Here is a 22,018-nt window from a genome sequence, read left to right as displayed (position 1 = left end):
CTCCCAGGCTCTGAAGCCAAAATTGGACCCATAATTCCCAAGACAGTGCAGTTGTCTCTTGGGAAATTGAGGGGGTGATTAGAGAGGCTCAGCAGTATCATCCGGATCCAGGTAACAGACCCAAAGACAGACTGTTCGTACCACACACGATTTGTTCACAGGTGCTGAACTGGACCCATGCTAACGGCCTCACCTGACACCCTGGAGTGAACTGTACCATCTTGCTGCTTAGGCGACACTTCTGGTGGCCATCACTAGAGGTTGATTCTCACAAGTATATTCACTTGACTCAGATTTAAAAACCGCAGCCACTAAAACCACACCTTGGTCAATTGGTGAAGTGCAGTGTTACGATCCTACAGACCTGTCTGTTCCTAGTGTTTTCCTTTTTCCCTATTCCCTATTCTGTTGATGTCATGGCATTTTAACTCACCATTCCTATGATGAACACCTGAAAAATCCTACCAACACAGAGGGAGTACAAGCTGCAGTGTAAAATTAAAGTAAGAAAAATACTTGGTGGGCGCCCTTGGTAGAATGTGTGCCCCATTCATCCTTTGCTGCATGTCTCTCTCCCCACCCCCGTATCTCTCCAATAGCTGTTCAAACAAAAATAAAGACTGAAAACGCCCCCAAAATAACCTAAAAACAGGTACAAAAAAACCTGAGCCATGCTATGCAGTGAAAATACAGCATTACAGGCTCGCTCAAGACAACTTTCAGACATTTCGGAACAGTGGGAGTCTGACCTTTTCACAGTTGAGTGACACAGCCACATCAGTGTGTATTTTGACTATTAGATGTGAACAAGCATGATGTAATACCTCACTCACCTCACTGCTGTGAAAAGGCAAAAGGATATGACTGTATGATCATGACATTGTAATGTTTTCAAAATACTTCATAATAATATTTTTTCCTCAAATTTAAGACATTATGCTCATGGCATTATGACTTCTTTATCAAAACAGTCCATTTATGGTTAAAATGTCTGACTCGGGGGCCTTTGCTACATGTTGTCCTCTCTCTGTCATCCCTATCCTATCTATCTTTGAATGTACAATCTAGTAATAAAAGGAAAAAAACTCCCTAAAAAAAATCTTTCAAAGGGCAGATGCAGTCTGATATAAATTGACAGCACACTGCAACTTAGGGACAAACGGCACTAAATGCCAGTGATATAAGCAAAAGTTTTGTACTCCATTTAAATGTAAGTGTTTTTCTGTTAAATATTACTATATCTGCAAGTGAATGTAGGAGGGTTTTGAACCATAGAAAAAAGTGTATTGGAGTGGGTAAATTCCCAAATAATAGCTGGGGCCTTTATTTACCTCAACTGCAGGGTACCAGGCCTTCAATTGAAGTTTTTTTTTATATTAGAGACAAGCCTTTATTTTCAATTCTTTCTATTTGATAAGTATATTTAGTCATATTTTAGTATGAGGCCTTGTTGTTTTATTTTTGTAGCACTATGTTACTGCAAGATACTGTTTGTCTAAGACATTAACATACATAAACAACAACAAACAAAAACAATTTGGCTAACGTTTGGCACATTCATCACTACACTGTCCAGCAATATACTAGGTTTCAAACTAGTCTTGCTGTAGTAGAAGAACCAGTAGGGAGCACTAAGTAACAGATTTCTGTGACCGCCACAAACTAATTACAATAACAAGTCAGACTGCGTGCCCTTGATTGGTTGGAGGAAAAACCTGCAGCTACACGGCCCTTTGTGGAATGAGTTTGAGACGCCTGGTCTACACCAACTGCAATTATTGAGGTAATCAAAAACCAGGACAATAAAACTATTCAGACTTTCAATACTGCCACTGGGAGAAACCCAGATCAGGTGTGTTTGTCATTAGAAACACAACTTTGTGCAGTTTAATTAACATGACTTAGACTGTGACTGCTTCTTTACTGACCCCAATTTGGGAAATTATTTTGTTGCAGTAGCAATTAAACATACAAACACAGAACAATTGTTTAAAAAGTAACAAAAAATACAAACAGGAAAAATGAAACAGTGCTTGCCTTTGTTGCAGTCATGTGATTTTGTAATACATGATGTTTAGCTTTAAGAAACACGAAACATTCCTTTTAGAGAAACCTTACCTTCACCAAGGAGGCGAAATTCTCTCAACTCTCTTTCAATCTGCATTTGGATCTGGATAATCCCACAAAAATATAATAAAATCATATCTTCCACTGTTAAGAAATCCTTGAGGATTCCTGAATCCACACCTAGATATACTGTAGCACCACACCAAAGAAAAACTTGTTCCTTGGCCCACCAATTTTCTTAGAAATTAGTTTTGTCTTTGAGGCATCCCTAAACTAAAATATCACCTACAGGTATCTGGTTTCCAAATGGATTTTTGATCATTTTGGCACAGACAAAATACACAAGTATCTATCTATGCGCAAATGATTCTTCAGAAATGATAGATTGCTTCCTCTGTTTTTACCCACACATACTGTAAATGAAGTAGAATTTGCTGCTGAGTCACTGCTGCAACTAAAGCAACTAGAAATGCATCATGCACATTCACTATTTTCAGACTTGTCTGCACTATGATGAAAACACAGAAGGTAAGCTTGCTCATATTACCAGCATGCACTTCAGATGCATAAATGATGTGGTACTTGGTAAGGAGCAGCTACATATTTAAGCAAGCATTTGGTGCTATGGTGCATGTAGGGTTTGAATTAAAGCCATCCAAAATGGTTCTTTTAAGATATATGTGGCTCATCATCAACATCTTTTTTTCCAATGACAAGATCAGATAATAAAGCAGGGCCCTTTAAAAGGCTGGTAATGTATCAGTTCAGTTGCTTTGGCGGTACATAGTGCCAGGTTTTCAATGAATTAGCACAAACCATTTGGCATACGGTAAGCCAGGAAATTTCAGGGAGTTTGCCAGCTGAACCCATCGAGCTGTCATTGGTCTTTGAATGTGATTTTCAAACTCCGAAAAGCTGTTCTGGGAGCACAGAAAGAAAGCAATAATAGACGACTTACACTATGTAGTCTGGCTTAGTGAGGTCTTGTCCAATAAACTTAAGGTAAAATACAGCAAACTTGTTTTTGATAAGCTGACCAAAAGTTAACCTATCCAGCTAGGTCCATGTGGAGCTACATAAATTACAAATTAAAGGAAAAGCAAATGGAAAAAATACAAAAATAGATGAATACCAGAGAGAAAAATATTAAATATGAATGAGAAACGGTCCAACTCATATCCCAGTTGGAAAAGCCAAATGGTACTCAAGTCCCAGTCAAACACTGGCCCATTTTGGCCAATGTAGCCAACTGGACTGTGATACACTTGGCCCAGTGGATTCCTGCTGGATCCCTATTCTACATTTTCTCTTTGCACAAAAGAAAAAAAGAGAGAGAGATTTTTTGTACAGTATTGCAGCACCCTGCCCTGCATATAGATTTAGATAAATGGTTTAGTTTATTAAGATTAATTAAGTCACTCTAACATAGAGATCCTCAGATTTTCCCATACAGTCAGTCTGCATGGGCTTGTCATGTGACCCACTGAACCCATTTGGTCCAAGTATAACCAGTTCCAGCATATCAGCACTCTGCCCACTTTCATCACTTCACCTTTTGGCCATTTCTAGCTGAGGGCCACATTCCATATGCTGCCTGGGTAATGAGATTAACCATCAAATAAAAATGCGAAATTATGTCAGTGTTTCTCTCTGTTCCATGTTTCAAACAAACAAACAAACAAACAAACAAACAAACAAACAAACAAACAAACAAACAAACAAACAACTTATCTGGTTATTTATTCAGAAAGTTTGTTCCTCAAACCTTCATGAAATGTGGACTCACTCAGTGTGGCTGGTGGAGAGCACAGCATCCCTACCGGGTGTCCTGAGCAGAGCCGCAGCAGACTTTGAAGCAGAGGCAGCATTCCTGACCAGGACAGCAGTGACTGTGATTGGGAGGGGCGGACAGAGCAGCAGCAGCAGTCAGGGGTTCAACATCCTCTGCTGAGGCTCACTGCCCCCCCTACTTCAAAGACCTCCGGACCCTAAATCTTCTCCATGTGCTTTTAACGGCTTTTTCACTGAACGGGAAGCGGCAAAGCGAAGTAAAGGCGAAAGGAGCGCCGAATTCACAGCGTGGCGGCAGTTTTTGTTGATATTTTTCCTCTTTGGCCTGGTATCCCCTGTAAACCAGGAAAATTGCTTGGTGTAGCTGTATCGGAGAGAAGGCTCGGGAGGAGGTGAAACTGCGGGAAATGATGACTGAGAAAGAAACGGCGACCGAGAAGATAATAACAGGTAAATAAGGCAATTCCGTAACCTCTAAACAGTTTCGTAGTTTTTTTTTTGCAGCGGTCATCTCTGATAGACATTAATGCGCGCGCACGTACGCAGAATGCGCCTCGGTGTGGTCGTGTGCGGGACGCGTTCACGTGCACTCGAGTGAGATTTCTGAGGGTCGCGGTTAACGTAAAGGCCTTTAACTCTAGGTATGGTTGCATTGCCGTGTCATTCATTCCAGAAAAGTCTTCCTAGCACATCAGTTGCGGTGCAGGGACACTGAGATAGCTACGAAGCACTGCCTTGGCTTTTCAAGGGCAACCGCAGTGTACAGGACCTCGCCTACTAGCCTCCACAGAGCAGCACTCTGCCGACGAACATGGCGATATTAAAAGTTTATCACTCAGGCTTGTGTTTTCCGACTGCGAGGCAGAGCTCGGTGAGTCAGGTTGTTCACGGTTGGCTGGAAAACACAAACGGCCCAGTTCGGTCCTCCATAACGGTGCAGAGTTTGGTCACATGGTGCGTCCCACCGGAGTTGTGAGTCAATGCAGCAAAAAAGTCTGCACCATGTCTTCAGGTAACGCAGTGTTCATCACCCGCCCAGACGGTTGGTGTTGTCGGTGTGTAGCCGGAGGAATGTACCGAGCTGCGTTTCAAATCACTCCCATAATTGGCTGCCCGGCGTTATAGGTCGAAAACGTGTTTGTCTGCAGGATGGATAAGATAAGTTTGGCCGGATATCACTTTGTTCCTTTAAAGGTACATGCCGTACTGAAGTGAGCAGTCAGGCACGTCCATTCAAATCTCTTTTATTTTATTGTTGCTCGCTTGTCAGAAAATACAAACGAGAAGCAATTCCCAATCATTATGTACGATCCTTTGTAAATACTTATACTGTGCAATTCGGCATACACTTAATACGCCAAACAGCGTTTATTTTAACAATGTTTCAACTTTTATGCCTCTCCATCATGTTTTCACACCATAAACCACTGTGGAGGGCGAACGTGAGCAGTCTGCGCCATTCACGTAGAGGGAGGAAAAAGCTGCTGGGTGACTTACAGTAGATGTTCAGTAGGTTCTTCTCATTTGTATCACAAGTATTGCTCTTAAAGAACAAGCTTCAAATTGGGAAAAAATTAAATGGACTTTGGTTGATTTTGAGTAGTTTCCCGTTGGTGATACTGGGACTAACATTTTGGTGGCTTGTGTTGTGTTGTAATGTAGCTGACACAGAGAGAGCACCCTGATGATGTCCTGCACGGACAACAGCCGAGTACCAGACTTTCCATAACTTCAGCTCCTTAAGCTAAACATGATTGCTTGTGTTATTCAAAGCTAGACTTCAAACATGGGGGATAATGAAGTCCTGCAGGAAAGATTGCAGGTACCAGCCCTGAATGCTGTGGTCAGCCATGAGGACATGTTGTTGCCTGATGGCGGCTGTCAAGGCAGAACTTTACACAGGATGTAAATGGAGAGATTATTACACTGCATAGGTGTCATGTGTATCTGCGAGTTTATGTGATAAAAGAAATTGACCGTGACACACTGTATGATCTGCAGATAAGTGCATGTTGCTCAGTGACTTTTTAAAACAAAGCCAAGGCTTAACTATGGATGGATTTCCAACACTGTTTTGTGGTTTGGTCCTGTCTCTGTAATGCTGTCTGTTCTTCACCCATCTTTTTTAGCATACAAAAATATCTCTGTTTAAGAATGGAAGGAAAGCCAAGATTGAGAGTAAACATAGGCTAGACCTTCAAAGAGTTCAAGCTCTTGATGCATTTACTTTATGTGATTGTGATTATTCTTATGCAGCTTGAAATTAGCATCACTCAGCTGATGCCCTACTGTCGCCCCATCTCCAGAACAGTGAAACCAAACAGCATTAACTCGCACCAGGATGTTGCACAATCAAAATAAACGACAGCACTCGTAGCCAGATGTCATATGTTGTTCTGTGGGACACTGAGCTTGACTGACAAGACACCAGGTCTGAGGAGTTTCACCACATTTTAAACCATTTCTCACTAATATCGCTTAATCCAATATGGCTGAGTCCCTGTGTCTAATGTTGTTAACTTAGGCTGTCAGCAACTTTGCTTGTGTTTGCCTTGTATTTTCATTGGAGTGCTTGGAGGATAAAAAAGCCCTTTGTTCATGATGTGTAAATGTTGATATGCTGATTGAATCATCTATGGACCATGTCAGACTGAAGATAGGCAGTTATGTTATATGTTGTTAAGGACAAACATGCAAAGGGTCAATTGCTTCTTTCACATGTAAGTGTCTGCTTGTCCTCTCAGCAGAATGCCTGTCGTCTGCAGGCGAGAGTACTTTAAATTTCCAGGTACTTTCAGGAGTTGCTGACAGTGCTTTGGATAATTATTCATCAAACACGTGTCATCACATCAAAACAAGCAACAAACAACCACAGTATCTATCATTCACCTGCATCTGTACAGATCAGGGCAGCCAGTACTCAAAAGGAATAGTTTGACATTTGGGAAATACCTATATGTTCTTCAGGTTCCAAGAGTCTGTTCACAGTGGTACATACTGTTTTGGGTCGTAAACCAGCTTGTGCCTGCCCCAGAACTGTCCCTGCTTCAGTGCCACTTCCTTCATATTTTAATTCCCTCCAACAGCCTCTTACCTTACCCGCCCACTAAACAGCACATTTCTAGTCATAGTAGAAAGGGTAGTATTAGGGCTGGGCGATATGGCTGAAAACTGTATCACGATATAAGTGTTTTATATCGGCCAATATCGATAATTATTGATATTTTTATGACCTATTTAAAATAAGGACCCTCAGCTATCAAGGCAGAAAGGAAAGGAAATGTCAACACAACCATGGAAAACACTCTACTAAACAGAGAGAAACCTGAGAACTTTTTTTCTGCAGGTTTAGTGCAGGAAGTTCACAAGCTGATTCACCTTCTGGTGAATAAAATGTTTTCAAATATGTGCAGTGTTTTGGAAACATAGCAGAAACTGAGGTGGACTTGACATCTGTAACATACATACATACATACATACAAACAAACAAACAAACAAACAAACAAACAAACAAACAAACATGATACAGTAAGATTGACTGAACTATAAAACCAGCCTAGACATACAACAAAGTCACTTCACTTCAGTCACTCTTCTTACTCTAAACATACATGAACTATACATGAACTGCCTCCGTTATGTCTTCGTGCCTTTTAGATGATTTGTCATCAGGCACTGAAGCAGATACCTCTGCATGGTGGTCTGCTGCTTGTGTGGTGGTGCTGTGGTTGTAGATGTTGTTGGATGTTGGCGAATACGGCTGCGCTCCAAAGAGTGAGCGCGGCTAAGGCAGTTAAACAAGTTTGTGGTATTACCTGTCTTGGTGGGGACGACAGTCTTGCATAAGTAACAGACCACATTGGTCTGGCTACGGTCCGACTTAAAATCCAAAAAACTCCATACTGGCGAGCTGACTTTCCCTGTTTTATCGACAATTTCTTTGCTCGCTGCAGCGCTTTCTATTTCTCATCTCACTCCTCGCAGAGCATCAAACATGAGATAACGAGATGGCGCAACCGAACTTGATAATGTTACATGATTGGTGTGTTAGCGTGTCTCTCTCACTGATAAGCGATTTCTCCCTACGTTGCTTGGTTACCTGAGAGTGATTACCTTTGTTCATGTAACCAACCTCGCTTCGCAACTTCAGGTTTCTTCCGACAAAGAAAAAAGAATTATTGAATGTTTTATCGAATGCATTTTTTATTGATATTGATGACGTGTCTATCGCGACACATACCGCTATCGTTTTATCGCCCAGCCCTAGGTAGTATCTTGAATTCATTTTGCTGTAAAACATTATAGTAATAGTTTTCTGACATAATATAGTAGGTTTTGCTGTTGCATTTTAAGTGACATACAACGTGTATTCTAGATGTAAAATGCAGTGAAAGTCATTGGTGAATCTAGTGCCAAGACTTTATTAAAGTTCATGTTGCTCTGTGGTGTGGATTGTGACCTCCTGCACTGGAAAGGGCTGTACACTGGAACAAAGCCCAGTCTTTCAGCATGTGTACCAGGAGATGGTCTTTGGCACTCACCCCATACATAGCATTGTCTTAATAAACACAAGTGTCCTCACTGTCTTCCACTGTGTCTCCCTCACTGTCCTTCCTGATTGGTAGATGATGAAGATGCACCTTGCAGTCCCAGGGTGAGCCCTGTTAGCTGTCTCCATCCGTAGGTCAACAGCTGGCTGTGGGTCAAATGTCTCTGTGGTCAGAGACATTTGGTCCCCTCAGCTTCGTTGTTGTCAGTTCTCATGTTGGTGGCTCTGCTGAACTGTTTTCTTCATACACAGTCCTGGAGTTTTCAAACCAGTAGCATATCCAAAAGTCTGAGTTTTGAGTAGTTGTGACACTGAGGTGCAAACGTAGCAAAAGTTATGCATTCTAAAATGAAAATGCATTGGTGTGGATGCTGCCTTTGTCTCTGCTCTTCGTCAGTCATGTCAGATAAGAGATGGAGCAAAAAGACTGGAAAGGATTCTTCTTGCCTCACTGTTAGAGAATGTTGGAAATGGTCTTCCTGAAAAAGTCTGTTGAGATAACCTGAATCCTGAGGCAGACAAGCTCCATGTGTGTCTGTGCATTTGAGCCCTGGGATTAAGGGAGCATATTACAGGCATGCACTGATGTTTCAATGCTCACAAAAACCGTGATTTTCTTTTATTCAGCATCCTCTTGATGCATCACTATACAATTCTCGAGCAAAGCCCTGAATCTTTGCATTTTCAACATTTTTGTCATCAAGTTCCAACCGTATCTGTCTACATTTGTCTGTGACATTCAGCTGCCTGGGTGAGTGGGATAGAAGAACAAAAGTACTTCATTCACATACCTGCGTTCAGTAAATGAAGTGGTGTCTGTGTGTTGTTGACGTCTGTCTGTGAATTGGTTGGTGTGTGTTGGGGGGGGGGGGGGTGTCAGACAGCTGATGGTTGGTGTCGAGGGGGTTGGGTGTTTAACACCCTGACAATTAACTAACTTGTTTTGGCTCTGCACTGGATTTGAAATGAAACAATGACTTCAGCAAATATATCCTGACTGCAAGACTTGTTTTGAGGGAGTTTACGTCCACATGTGATGAACTGTGTAAGAAAGGAAACAGTGAAAAACACATCACATCACAGATGGTACTCTACGCAGGATTTAATGCAACTACCTAAAATCTATGACCAAGTTCAAGCAGCATCGGCCATTCTTTGTTTTTGTGGATAAATTGTATACACTAGTAACATTCCTTTGGACAATTTCCTGCTGATTTGTCTAAATGAATAAGTAGACAAGGGTTGGAATGGAATGTGAGAAGCCCTTTCAGTGAAAACGCATAAACATGTTGGTATCATACCACCAAAACAGATTTAGATGACATTTTTCAGCAATTTCATGCAAATTTGTTTAGTGTGCTGAGAATGAGCCACCATGTTGAACAGTCACACAAATGTCTTTGGAGAAACAGTGTAACTCATTTTGACTCAACGAGCCGCTCTCAGCTTGCCATGACACATGGTAGGTGCCCGTCAAATGACTTATTTAGCTTTAATGTCTACCTTTGGAGGCGTCACGCCACGTTCAGTACTTTGCTGCAGACTGATCAATCTACAGCTGGTAAACGTTACATATTTTCTATATAGTTTAACAATACTCACACATTGTAACAGTTTGAACTGATAAACAAATGGTGTATTCATAGCTCTTTGTATAGAGAGGGAAGCATTTCAGGCCAGTTAGTGCTATGATACTGAATAAAAAACAGCAAAAGAAAAAAGAAGTGGTCTATCCACACTGGCCTCCCTCTCTTGGAAATATCAGCTTAACCTTAGAAATTCCTACTGACATGAAACAACTGCTTTTCACCACAATAACACCATCTATGCTTTCATATAAAAGACAATACGGCATGACTGTCCGAGTCATCGCTGACCAAAACAAACCACAACAGGATGAAATAACTGTCCCACTCCCACAATGACATGTCATGGCTCAGAATGCTCTGGGAAAACGGGAGCAGGAGGTGCTTTTCAGTGTAGTGTCATGTCTCAGACATGAGCCATGTGGAGGAGGAGGTGGTGGTCTGTGGAGGAGTGAGAGGTACAGGATGGGGGAGGTGCTACTCACAGGCCATGAGGAGCTGAGGGAGGGAGGGACGGAGGAAACAGCACTCCTTTGGAAAACCAAAACATTGTGAGGACTGTGCTCTGACACTTGTCTAAATGTTCTTGTTGTGGACAACTCTTTCCTTCTGCTAACAGATTGAACATTTCAAACATGTTCTTATTATAAACTGGACAAGTTTTGAACTTAGATCCACATCATAAGCACCAAGAGGCCAGAAGCAATATGCAGAGACTTCAGTGAGGCAGTAATTGGTTTCATATGTTGCTGTGGCATGTCAAGTATGTAAATGAACATAGTGTTTGCTTGTCAGTCCATAAAGCACTGATATATATTTGTCTCTGTTGAACTTGATGTCCACAGTAGTCCAGTACACAGCACTGTAATGTGGTGTGGTCTCATTGAGACAAAGATGTGTTTTTGTTTCCCTCCAGGACTGTAAACAATTGTATACAGTAAATGTTACTCTTACCAAACATGTTATGTATGTATTTGTTGAAGGTGGAAAGTCTCAAGTTCCCGAAGCCCCATTTTTGACCTCAGTAATGCATCTGTTCGTCTTGGCCTGTTTACTGTGGATGCAGATGAATCCTGATTGTTGTTTGGAAAAATACAAATAATGTGATGAAAACAGTCATTTCTTCTACCCAAAGTTGCTTGTTATTATTCAGGGAAAAAAGTCAGCTTCATGATTGACATGTCTGTGCGTCAGCCACGATGTGTGTTGAAATAGATTTGTATCGTTGTGGATGGCTGCAAGATAGAAATTCCCTTTCTCATAACTGTCACTGCCTCCCTGCAGTGGGCTGACATATAGGAATAACCCAACTCATCTACCTTAAATAATCACTGATTTAATGCACCACCTGGTGAGCACGCTAAGTGGAACAAATCAAGCACACCCAGGAAGTTATGTGACCAACACAGTGTTTCCCCTAGAATTTTTTTCAGGCCCGGTGGCACCCACCGAAAAAAACCTAAACAGACGATGGTGTATTGGCGCAGTTGGAGTATGTCAGGTGGCACAGCAAGCAGTCTGCAATTCTGCAATTATTATATTTGCATTCAAATTTTTGTTCACCCAGACTGTATTCAAGATCACAAGGAGAGGGTGACTTAATAAGGTGCATTTATTGGATACAAATGGAACATGCTTGATTACACATTAGCACTTCAACCACACAGTGTGCATTGTTCTGTGCTGCACTTGATTTTTCTCGCTTTAGAGAAGAACTTCACCAAGCATTGTGGTAGGGGTATTTCCTACACATAATTGAGATTCTATCAGTTATAAATAATTCAAACATTTAACAAACATTAAACATAGAAGTTTTTTATTCTTTTATTATAACAGAGTTACATATATTTGACAGTGCCTGGGGAAAAATGACCCCTTAGTGGTTCTAGTGGAAAACTAGCCTATTGTCTGTGTTATTTTCATCATTATTGCTTACCAAAAAAAAAAGGAGCTCAATCAGAACAAAAATATAAGCTAAACAACAAATTGGAAAATTACGATGGGGAGTGTGGTACAACCAAAGGCTGTATGTATTGTTATTAAGCCATTCGGGATCCCAGCCAGATGTTCTGTGTTTAGCTGGATTTTTTATTTTTTATTTTTTTGACTGGGTGAGTTGGACCGGGCACGCGGTCACCTGTCGGACAGGGGTTGGCAATTGGAGGCAGTAGGCGGTAATGGTCCTCGAGCAGCCCCCCTCTCCACTGCAATCTGCCCCCCTTTCTTCTGTCTCACCTGCACCTATCATTGTTTTTAGAGTTGCCTCTGTTACTCTCGCTTCATCTATTTTCCTTGGCTCTGAAGTCTGGCAGAAAAACTTCTTTTTATTAAGACCCTGTTTACGATGACGACTTTTAAGATGCGCTCGATGGCGTATTTATCCAGGTTCATATAAACGACAATATTTTTGAAAACGGTGTTGTGTGCATGACGTTATTTAAAATATGCCCGCGCTCTCAGCAGCGGTACTTGCATCGTTACTAGGCAACGAAGTAGGTTGATCCACGTTGCGCTGCACAGAGGCGCTCCTAAATGTGAATGATTATTGATTTATGAATGAATGGATAGGTGGCTTATTTTTGGCATATTGATTTTTTTTTTTTTTTTTTTGGCCTGGTGGGGGTCTCCTTGGCCTGGCGGCCTGCCAGGCCTGTACAATGTTAGGGGAAACACTGCAACAGGTGCATGCTGGGTGACTGTTCTGACTAACTGCTAAACGTATTCAGTGCGAGTGCTGCAGCCATCAGCCATGACGCGATCCCTCTGTACGTTTGTGCTCCGTCAGTATACGTCCACTGAAAGTTGTTTGTTTCTGCCTCTGACAGGCTCAGAAGTGTTTGACAACATCACTGAAAGCATCTCCGCAGACAGACCTTTTTTTAAAGAGTAACCAGAAACAGCCACTGTATCGCTGTCGCCAAAGCCACCAGACTTCATTTCCAGAAAAAAAATATATTATTAAGGTAAAAATACTCTTCATTCAAACTCGAGAAACACTGTAAAACTCACCAAAACCACCTCAGCTTGTCCTCACGCTGTTCCAACAAATATCACCTACTCTGGTTTGGCTGAAGTAAACCTTTAATTCACCGACTCCAGAGAGAGGAGACAGAGAGAAGAGAAGCAGTGCGGCTCCCAGTCAGCATTGATGAAGTGACAGATAGATGTGATGTGGCTTTCGTTTGTGAGAGCTGTCCAGCAGTCAGAACTAGCTTGTCTGCTGTGGCTAGCTTGACTTTCAGCTCATCGTTCCTCTCAACATGTCTTTCAGTGTGCTAAGTTACAGCAGCTCTCATTGGCATAGCATGCTCGGACTTGAAGTACCAAACTGAATCCCTCACACTCTGCCACGCTAACTGGCAGCATATGAGTCTCAGCCATTCAGCACACCAACTAACTTTAACCGCTGACGTCCCTGAGGTTGATGTTTTATTCCACTGTGAGTTTTGTCTTCTTTTCTGGTTAATTGTAGTTAGTCTTAACATGGCTGTTGTATGTTCATATCTGATCATCAGTGACATGCACAGGTTGCAAATCTGTCGATATGAATGGAATTTATAGTTGTTTGATGAGACATCAGGGCCCGGTGGTGTGACGATTGACTACTGTTGTTGGATTGACATTCAGTGCACTTGTAGCCCTCATATTATTTGAGTATAATATTCTTGTACTCTTTCCATCTTTGCACGTTTTCATAATGAAATACAGCTGCGTTAACACATCATCACATCCACTTTTGGTCTTCTCTCTGAATACATATACAGAACAGATCATTTTGTTGGTTGAACAAATACAGATAATTGCATTTCTTTCCACCTTTACTGTTTACACCTGGCATTAACAAGTGTCTTGGATAATCCCATCACAAGTGGACAGTCAGTTCACGCCTGGCATTACAGTGCGTCCCCACATGCAAAGTGATGAACCACTTGTGATTGGCTGTAAGCGTCCCCGCTCTATATGCAAATAAAAGCGTACATCATTTCCAAAGACCGAACGTGATGTTTTAAACCAGCAGTAACAGCATACAACAACATATGTAATCAGCCAATGTTAGTTTATTACAGATATATTGTTATCAGCATTTTATATGATGGCCAATAAGTCAAATTTTGCAGATTTAAAATGCCTACAAAGCGTTTGTGCTAGTTTTGAAAAAGTGTTGTATACTTATATATTTATGAGGGAGCATGATGAGTTCATTTTACACTGTGTGTTACACTCGCTTTTTTTTGTTTTGGCCAACAAAACAAATTTATTTCCATCCAATCTTAAATTTCCATCCATCCATCTTTCTGTACCGCCTATCCCTTTTAGGGTTGCGGGGGGGCTGGAGCCTATTCCAGCTGTCAGTGGTGAGAGGCGGGGTACACCATGGACCGGTCGCCAGTCGATCGCAGGGCAACACACAAGACAGACAACCATTCATGCTCACACTCACACATAAGGGCAATTTAGAGTCACCAATTAACCTAATGAGCATGTTTTTGGTCTGTGGGAGGAAGCCGGAGTACCCGGAGAGAACCCACGCATGCACGGGAAGAACATGCAAACTTCACACAGAAAGGCCCCGCCTGGGGATCGAACCGGTGACCTTCTTGCTGTGAGGCTCACGCACTACCTGCTGCGCCACCGTGCAGCCCTTCTCTTAAATATCAGTATGCCAAATTGGTTGGGCTACTCAGGGCAAACACACACATAAACAAACACTTATGGACAATTTAGAATATCCAGTCCATCTGACCTACATGTGTAAGAGTATGGGATGAAACTAGATCACCCAGAAATCCATACATAGGGAGAACATGCAGACTACAATGGCAGGAGGAGTTGTTTGCATTCTTCAGCTTGTCTGCAGCATGCAAAAACAAAATGCATCTCTAACAAATACATACCAATGTCCAGCAGACACAAATGTAACTATTTCACTTGTCATTGAGAAACGTTCTCCCTTGCAGTGCGGCTCAGTCTTCTCAGAACAATGCCACTGGAACAGCACAGAATAGCCTCCTGATAAGTAATTAGTGAATATGAAACAGAATGAAATGCTTTTGTAATTAGCTCCAAGTCAGCTTTGACAGATATGCATCCTTAAAATGTCAACTGCACGGCTACGCTGTGGATACATCTTCAATGTTCAATAATTCATAGGTTTTTAAATATGCACACACCCCAAAAAAGCATGGCTGCAGGATCATACCTGAAATGTGAATGTGTTTGTTATTATGAGAGAACAGTGGACACATCAAATACCATAAATCAGATGTTAATCCAGATGTGTGGTGTTGTGAAAGGTTGTGGCTGATAATGCCGTGGATGCCAGCACAACACTAATCTATTTTTGACTAGTCTGAGTTAAGAGATTGTCTTCAGTAACAGGGAGGGGAGCATTTGCTATTATCATTCTTTCCATTACAGACAGGCAGGAAGGAAAGCCATTGTTAGGCAGAGCATTTAAAAGCATTTCCTCTGAGTGTGACCAAAATGCTCTGGCCTCTTCAGGAACTTGCTCTGCCTTTCTGTCATCTGACATCTCTGTCCATTGTCTGATATAAAAGTCTTGGTTTCTTTGTTCTAATGAACAATGCCCCACTTGGGTGTTTTAAACACTTGTTTCACTAAAAGTAACACGTTGTCTGGCTACTTTGATGTGGAAATGTGAAGAAAATTTGAAGGTGGAGGGGGAAATGAATAATTCAAGTCCAGTTGGTCAACTGTTGGTCTGTCTGAGCAGGTGGCACTTCTGAGCCCGAGTTAAGTTGGCTGCGAAAGAAGGAGCTCTGGTCAAAAAGTAAAAATGATAGGAAGGTATCAGACACAAGGAAGTCCTTTTTCTTTCATTTATTCAAATTTCAAATTCACGATCCTGCCTAGCTTCAGGATGGTACGGCTAGCTTGAATTTCCATAGTAAAAGGTACTAGCCTGCATTGTATGAGCAACTCTTCCCTTAACATGGATGCACACGTTACCAGCCCAGCTCCAGACGTGAATGCTACTGACCTGCCTTTCAACACTTTTTCACAATTGATAACACGTTTTTCAATGCTGAGTTCAGAATGGCAAAACCCCACAGAAGTCAATGTGGACTAAATAGTGGAGAACTTTTTGTTGCTTAGTCAATGGCCACATCCTTCAACCATTTACATTCAACACCTAACGAAAGTCAAGGTTACCTAAAAGTGGGCTGTAATTTGCTACATTCTGCGACATCCACATCTAAAAGGAAATACAACAATATAATGCTTAAACTCTTAATTGATGTGTACATCACACAGCCCCTATTTTAATTCAGCTGCATAAAAGACTTGTGCCAGGTGAGGAAAGGGGCCAGGTGAGGCAGAATCCAGGACTATATGAGATGATGACTTTTCCTTCTGTCTTACCCCGCCTTCTTCTTTCTTTGCCAGGTGTATTGTTAGAGAGGAGGTACTAAGGTGTGATGTAGATGAGAGCTTGAGGCCAAATGACGAGCACTGTTTTATTTCTCTGCTTTCTCATCTGAACTCCATTTCATCTGAACTCTACTTCCTCTGGGGTAGAGTAAAAGTATGGAGTTGGATTACAATACTCTAATGTGTCTATAGAGTGCTGATATAATAGTAAATTCATAATATGCTCTGAAATGATGAGATATATGCACATATTGTGTGTGCTGTTCTTTAACACTCTTGGAGATTCGGTCAAATGGCACCCAGTAGACTTCTTTCATCCAGTACAAATCTTAGTTAATTCATATCATCATACATAACTATCATTTAAATTCATATTGATTGTATAGTATAAACTAGGGTTGGGCGGTAATCTGGTAATAAGGTATCCCACGGTATCTAAAAATAGCAAAGGTATCAGTTTCATTACCGTCATTAAAAAAAAAAAATGCTGCGCATATAGGTCTATAGGGGCCAAACACAATTGTAGCATCATCATAACAAAAATAAGGTCCACTCCGTTCAATGTATCTGGTTGAATTTTTACTTGAGAAAAAGGTGACTGTGCAAAAGTACATGCTAAAAAATGAACCTGAGCAGTTTTACAGATGTTTTAACACAGGTATGTCCACACGCTCATTTACGCGCATCTGAGCAGAGTACTGTTATCTCATCCAAGCATACAGAGAAACTCCTCTGTTGAAAACACTTTTTCAGCCTTTTTTCTGTTTAGCTCTCATAGAAGAACGAAATGCAAATAAAACAGTAAAATAACACTTCGGGCTGCTCAGCAGAGTCCTCTCTGAGCGCTCTGCTCCTTCATGAGACGGAGCGGTGAAACTAACTGCGTGGTTACGCCGGTCAATAGATCAGCGACCCGCCCACATTCACCATAGAAACACCAATGACAGTCCAGAAGGAAGTAACCCCAGAGATTATTGCATGAAGAGCGCTCCCTCCACTCTAGAAACCCCCTCCTCTTAATGTAAACAAGCAGGACCTTCGTGATTGGTCTCAAACTAACACAGAGTCGTAGGAGGAGACATTAGCAGCGTTTTTTCGGGCTGGGATATAACTTTTAACCACAAAACAGCAAAGGTAAGACATACTTTCTGATTTAGCAAAGGTTTTTTTTCTGCTACTCTTTGGCTGCTAGCTCACCGAGTTTTCGTCGCACAGTGAGGAGGCAGACATCTTCGTGACTCTCTGCTTTCATATGATACTGGGCTTTTGTGGTTTGCGTGAAGTGGCAAAATCAGCAGATGCGGTACTGTTGATGTGCGCCATTTTCGTGTTTTCATTACATGCGCATATAATTTCATTTGGGTGGCAATGCTTGGTAGAGGCTTTTAGTTGAGTTTCTCCCCGTCATTCTGGTATACTACAAGTTAGGACTGGTGCTTCTTAGCGTGAGCACTGACCGACTGAACTGTGCGCAAGTCATGCTGCCCTGCAAAGTGATTTTTAATTAGTCACGGTAAAATGTGGGGAAAATTTGACGGTATCAAAATTTGGATACCGCCCAACTCTAGTATAAACCGATGAAATGTTTTTATTCTGTTATTAGTGATTTACACAAACAGTGAAAACTTCTTCAGGTATTTGATGAGAGGTTTTAGGACATGAAAAGTCAGTGAACTGAACATATTTGCTGTTTAATGTGGAATCAGCTGATGGTCCTGACAACAAACAACATGAACTCATTGAGCTGCAAAGCAACAACCTGCTACTGTGAGCAGCTCTTTTGAAAACTGACTCTTCCAAAGACTCAGTTCTGCTCAAGACTGACAGACCCAAAACCAGCTGGGAGTAGCATCATCAGCATCACTGTCGTCTTTACACCTCAGAATATGGAATGGAAGTCATAGAATGGGGAATGAAAGTCTGAAAAATGGAAAGAAAGTTGAACTTTTAGAATATGACATGGAAGTTTGATAATAGAAATCAAAGTCTGAGAACATGGAATGAAAGTCATTAAAAGTGGATTGAGAGTTTGAGTATACTGAATGGAACCCTAGAGTACTGACGTAAATTCCAAGAATACTGAATAAAGTACCATCTAACGTCTGTGAACCCTGATGTCTCATTATGAGAATTTTGGAATATAAATAGAAAATAATAATAATGTTGAATTGAATTTTTGCTCAACCAGAAAGAATGATGGGATTTCTCAAAATGGAAAACTTCTGCTCTCGTGAACTTGTCGTGAAATGTCTGAAGGTTTATAGTAATAGTCATACATCTTCACATGTCAGCAGTGATTACTGTATATTGAATCACAGAGCATTATGTTTGTAAAGCAGGTATCCAAAACCTTATTTCATAAATAATCATACATATTCACAGGCCTTGATTTTGGAGTGTGCTGTAAATCAAGCAGTGTGGCATCTCACTTTATTACCACTCACCCCCACAGCAGACTAATTTATATTCCACTTGATAGAGGGTGAGAACGATAATGCACATTCACTTCACATTCTGCTCGCTGTAGTTAAATGATCACCATTGTAGGATTAGACTAACAGGTTTGACTGGCACTTTCTATAGTGCGGCTCAGTGCTGTCATGATGAGTTCAAGTATCCCAGGGTTTTTCAGACATTTGTCCACCATGACAACAATGAAGAATGTTTGTTGTGAAAATGATTAGATGTAAAGTTATTGAGTATCTGAAAGCTATGATATATATGCTGGCTTCCATCCTTGAAAATCCATATCATTGTATATTGTAGTGTGTTTGTCCAGATCTGTGTGTGCTTTAGATGTGACACAGTGTGTGTGGATTTGTATGTGTATGTGTATGTAGTGGCTGCAGCTGTTGTCAGGCTGTTTCTCTGCACTGTGTGTCTGGGCTCATGGCCAAGTGGATGCAGTCAACCAGCGAAAGAGGGGGGTTAGTCTCCCTGCATGGCATGAATGAATGGGACCTCAGATGGGAAGAAGAAACAGCACATTCTCTCTCCAAACTCATTTTGCCGTCGCCCGTATGAATGTGGCTCTTTGATAGTCTAATTTTTTGTGTTTGTGCCTCTCAGTTTGCTGCAGTGAATTTAATGAGGCTCCTCTTGTGCTATTGTAGGTAACAGTTGGTGCCTCGCTTTGTATCTCTCAGTGTTTCATCACAGTCTTAGACACCACTGTATTCTCAAACACACTGCTATTGTCTATCAAGATCTCGCAAGATTCCCCATGTCTTTATTAACAAGATTATTAACATGTTACATTTGAAATATTTCAACTAGAAACAGTTTACAGATTGAATTCTAGCATAGCTGCACTTTGTTGCTGTCAGGCGTTGGGGCAAAACTGAGGTCAACCTGTAGAATGTCTTTTTGATCAGAGTTTGCATTTAAATGAACTGGCAAGACGTCAGAGAGGGGCGTTGAATACAGCAACACATCCACAAAAATGAATTATACGCAGACAAAATAATGTATTAAAAAATCCTGATTGCTGGAAGCCCAGCCTGCCTGCAGAACTTCAGTCAAGGAATCAGACTACTGTCATCTGACCAACAAGCAAGGATGAACATTTTAAAGAACAGTTTCACTTTTTACTCAGCCTTCACCAACACGCAGTGACTGCCTGGAAAAGACGGCAAAATATCCGAGCAAATGCTTTGATGCTTTGTTGGATGCTGGAAACCCATGTAAATATACAATATTTTTCCATCTGCCTGCTTTATACTCTGAATTTGTTCATAAAAACCTGAGTGGAAACACCAGAAATACAGGTACAGGTTGTTAAGCTTGGCTGTGTAAAGTCGCTGTTAGCTGCGTTTCCATTTCAGTCTCCCTGCAAGAGATAACTGTGCTGTCCCATGCTGTTGTGGTCCCTGAAGTAGGCCTCCTTCTTCCAACCAAATTGTCCACGATACTACAGATGGCATTTTTAAAAGTCTTGCATTGAGTTGGCATGCTTTGTTCACGTAATATGGCATGAATGGCATGTTTACTACTTGAAAGCATTCATGTCATCGATCATGAATTAAAGATGGTTGGTTGGTTTCAGGGTTGGTCTTTTTGGTCATGTGTTAAAATTCTGTGGATTGACAATATAGAACCACATAAGGGCTGCCCCCCCCCCCCCCTTTTTTTTTTATTCTTCATTGTGCACAGAGAATCTCAAAATTGTGTAGTTACAAAACTAACATCACATTTTAGTAAAGTAAGTTTTGTAGCTAACTTCACAGAAGAGGGTGATGAGAACAGAGGGCAGCACAGCTCAGATCAATGCTACTCCTTTCTGGAGGCTGCTCTGACGCTTTCAGCTCCAGTGCTGAATGTCAGTGAAGTCGACTCGACCACCTCTGAGCCAGACGCTGGTACAGCCTCGTGTACTGCTGTCCAATGTGACTGAGTGTTTGGCTGACAGCTTTACCAGCAGCTCGGCAGGAGAGATGCCCCATGGTGAGCTAGGATTTTATAACTGAACTGTGACCAGAACCCACACTTTTCCTTTTTCTGACTGTGTGGAAACAGTGAACCAAGCATTGGTGTTAGAGGTTCAGCATGAGACTTCAGTTATGCGTGGGGTGCTCTGCAGGTACGCTGGACTGTACTTTAACTGGGCAGGGGTGAAAAGTAATCATTTTTCTCATTTTGTAGGCAAGCTGTACTAAACACAAGACACAAGACAACAGTGATAATATTGAGTATTTAGAAAAACAAAAAAGTATCTGTAGATGAGAAAAAGCAGGAGCCTCAAGCACACCACAGATGGAAATACTGAAACATAGATTATTTTAGCTTCATTAGCACTGGTGTTTCAAATAAGAATTGGTTTACACAGCAAGATAGGGACATATTTGGTCTATGTCTGTGAAGATAAGTGCTTCCAAAGGCAACTGGGCTTGCTTGTAGTTCTAGAACTGTCTGGGTCACGGTGCCTGAAGTGTTGCTGGTGACTCTTTCCCATGTGTGCAGGTTAAATGCATCTATTGGATTAGCTGCACTTTCATGAAGCTGACCCTCGATGAAAGTGACCCCTGTCCAGCAGATCAGAGTCATCAGAAAAATTAAGACTTCCCTTATTTATTGATGAAAGCCTTTTAAACTCCAAGGAACCTGTTTTCAATAGTACTTAGACTAATTGATTTTAGCAGAAGGACCTGATCATTTTACTAACATGCTCTCAAGGCTCAGGCCTCAGAGTAGCAATCATTAGGGGAATAGATGGAATGCGAGACCAACAGGAAGTCACTGCTCTTGCGGAGAGGAGAGAAAATAAGAGTCTTCACATCCCTTTCAGCTGCACAGTCAGTGCTGCAATGTCAACATGAGTTCAGCAGGCTTTTTAAAAAGAATCCAACATTTCCTGTTTAATTTAACTCATCCTCCTCTTCCTCTTATCCACCATTTGGAACTTGGGTGTTCTACAGCCACCTATGCTGTGAACATGTGACAGTGCTAGGCTTGTAACAGAAAAACCAGTGAAATTTTTAAAAAGTTACTTAAATTATTATTTCTTACTCAGAAGTTTAAGTTGGCACACTAATTTGTATACCGATTGCTAAAATGACTTCCCTGAGCATAAGACAGCTGTTTGCCTTTACTTAACAGTAGAGACAGAGAAGAAACACAAGGAGAGAGAGAGATA

The 22,018-nt window shown here is 41.4% G+C and overlaps 1 protein-coding gene across 5 annotated transcripts in view; it reads left to right on the top strand.

Moving 5' to 3' along the window:
- The first annotated feature begins 3,911 nt into the window (after nucleotides 1-3,911).
- The window catches only part of hspa12a (heat shock protein 12A), a 67,264-nt gene continuing 49,157 nt past the window's right edge, over nucleotides 3,912-22,018 (top strand). For all 5 annotated transcript variants that reach the window (XM_070977506.1, XM_070977507.1, XM_070977505.1 and 2 more), the window contains exon 1: nucleotides 3,912-4,308. In XM_070977506.1, the coding sequence (XP_070833607.1) occupies nucleotides 4,266-4,308 (43 nt within the window). In that variant the 5' untranslated portion in view covers nucleotides 3,912-4,265. The remainder of the gene's footprint in view (nucleotides 4,309-22,018) is intronic.

Source organism: Chaetodon trifascialis, chromosome 13 (genome assembly GCF_039877785.1).
Source record: "Chaetodon trifascialis isolate fChaTrf1 chromosome 13, fChaTrf1.hap1, whole genome shotgun sequence".
Lineage (NCBI taxonomy): Eukaryota > Metazoa > Chordata > Actinopteri > Chaetodontiformes > Chaetodontidae > Chaetodon > Chaetodon trifascialis.
This window is presented reverse-complemented; position numbering and strand designations above follow the sequence as displayed.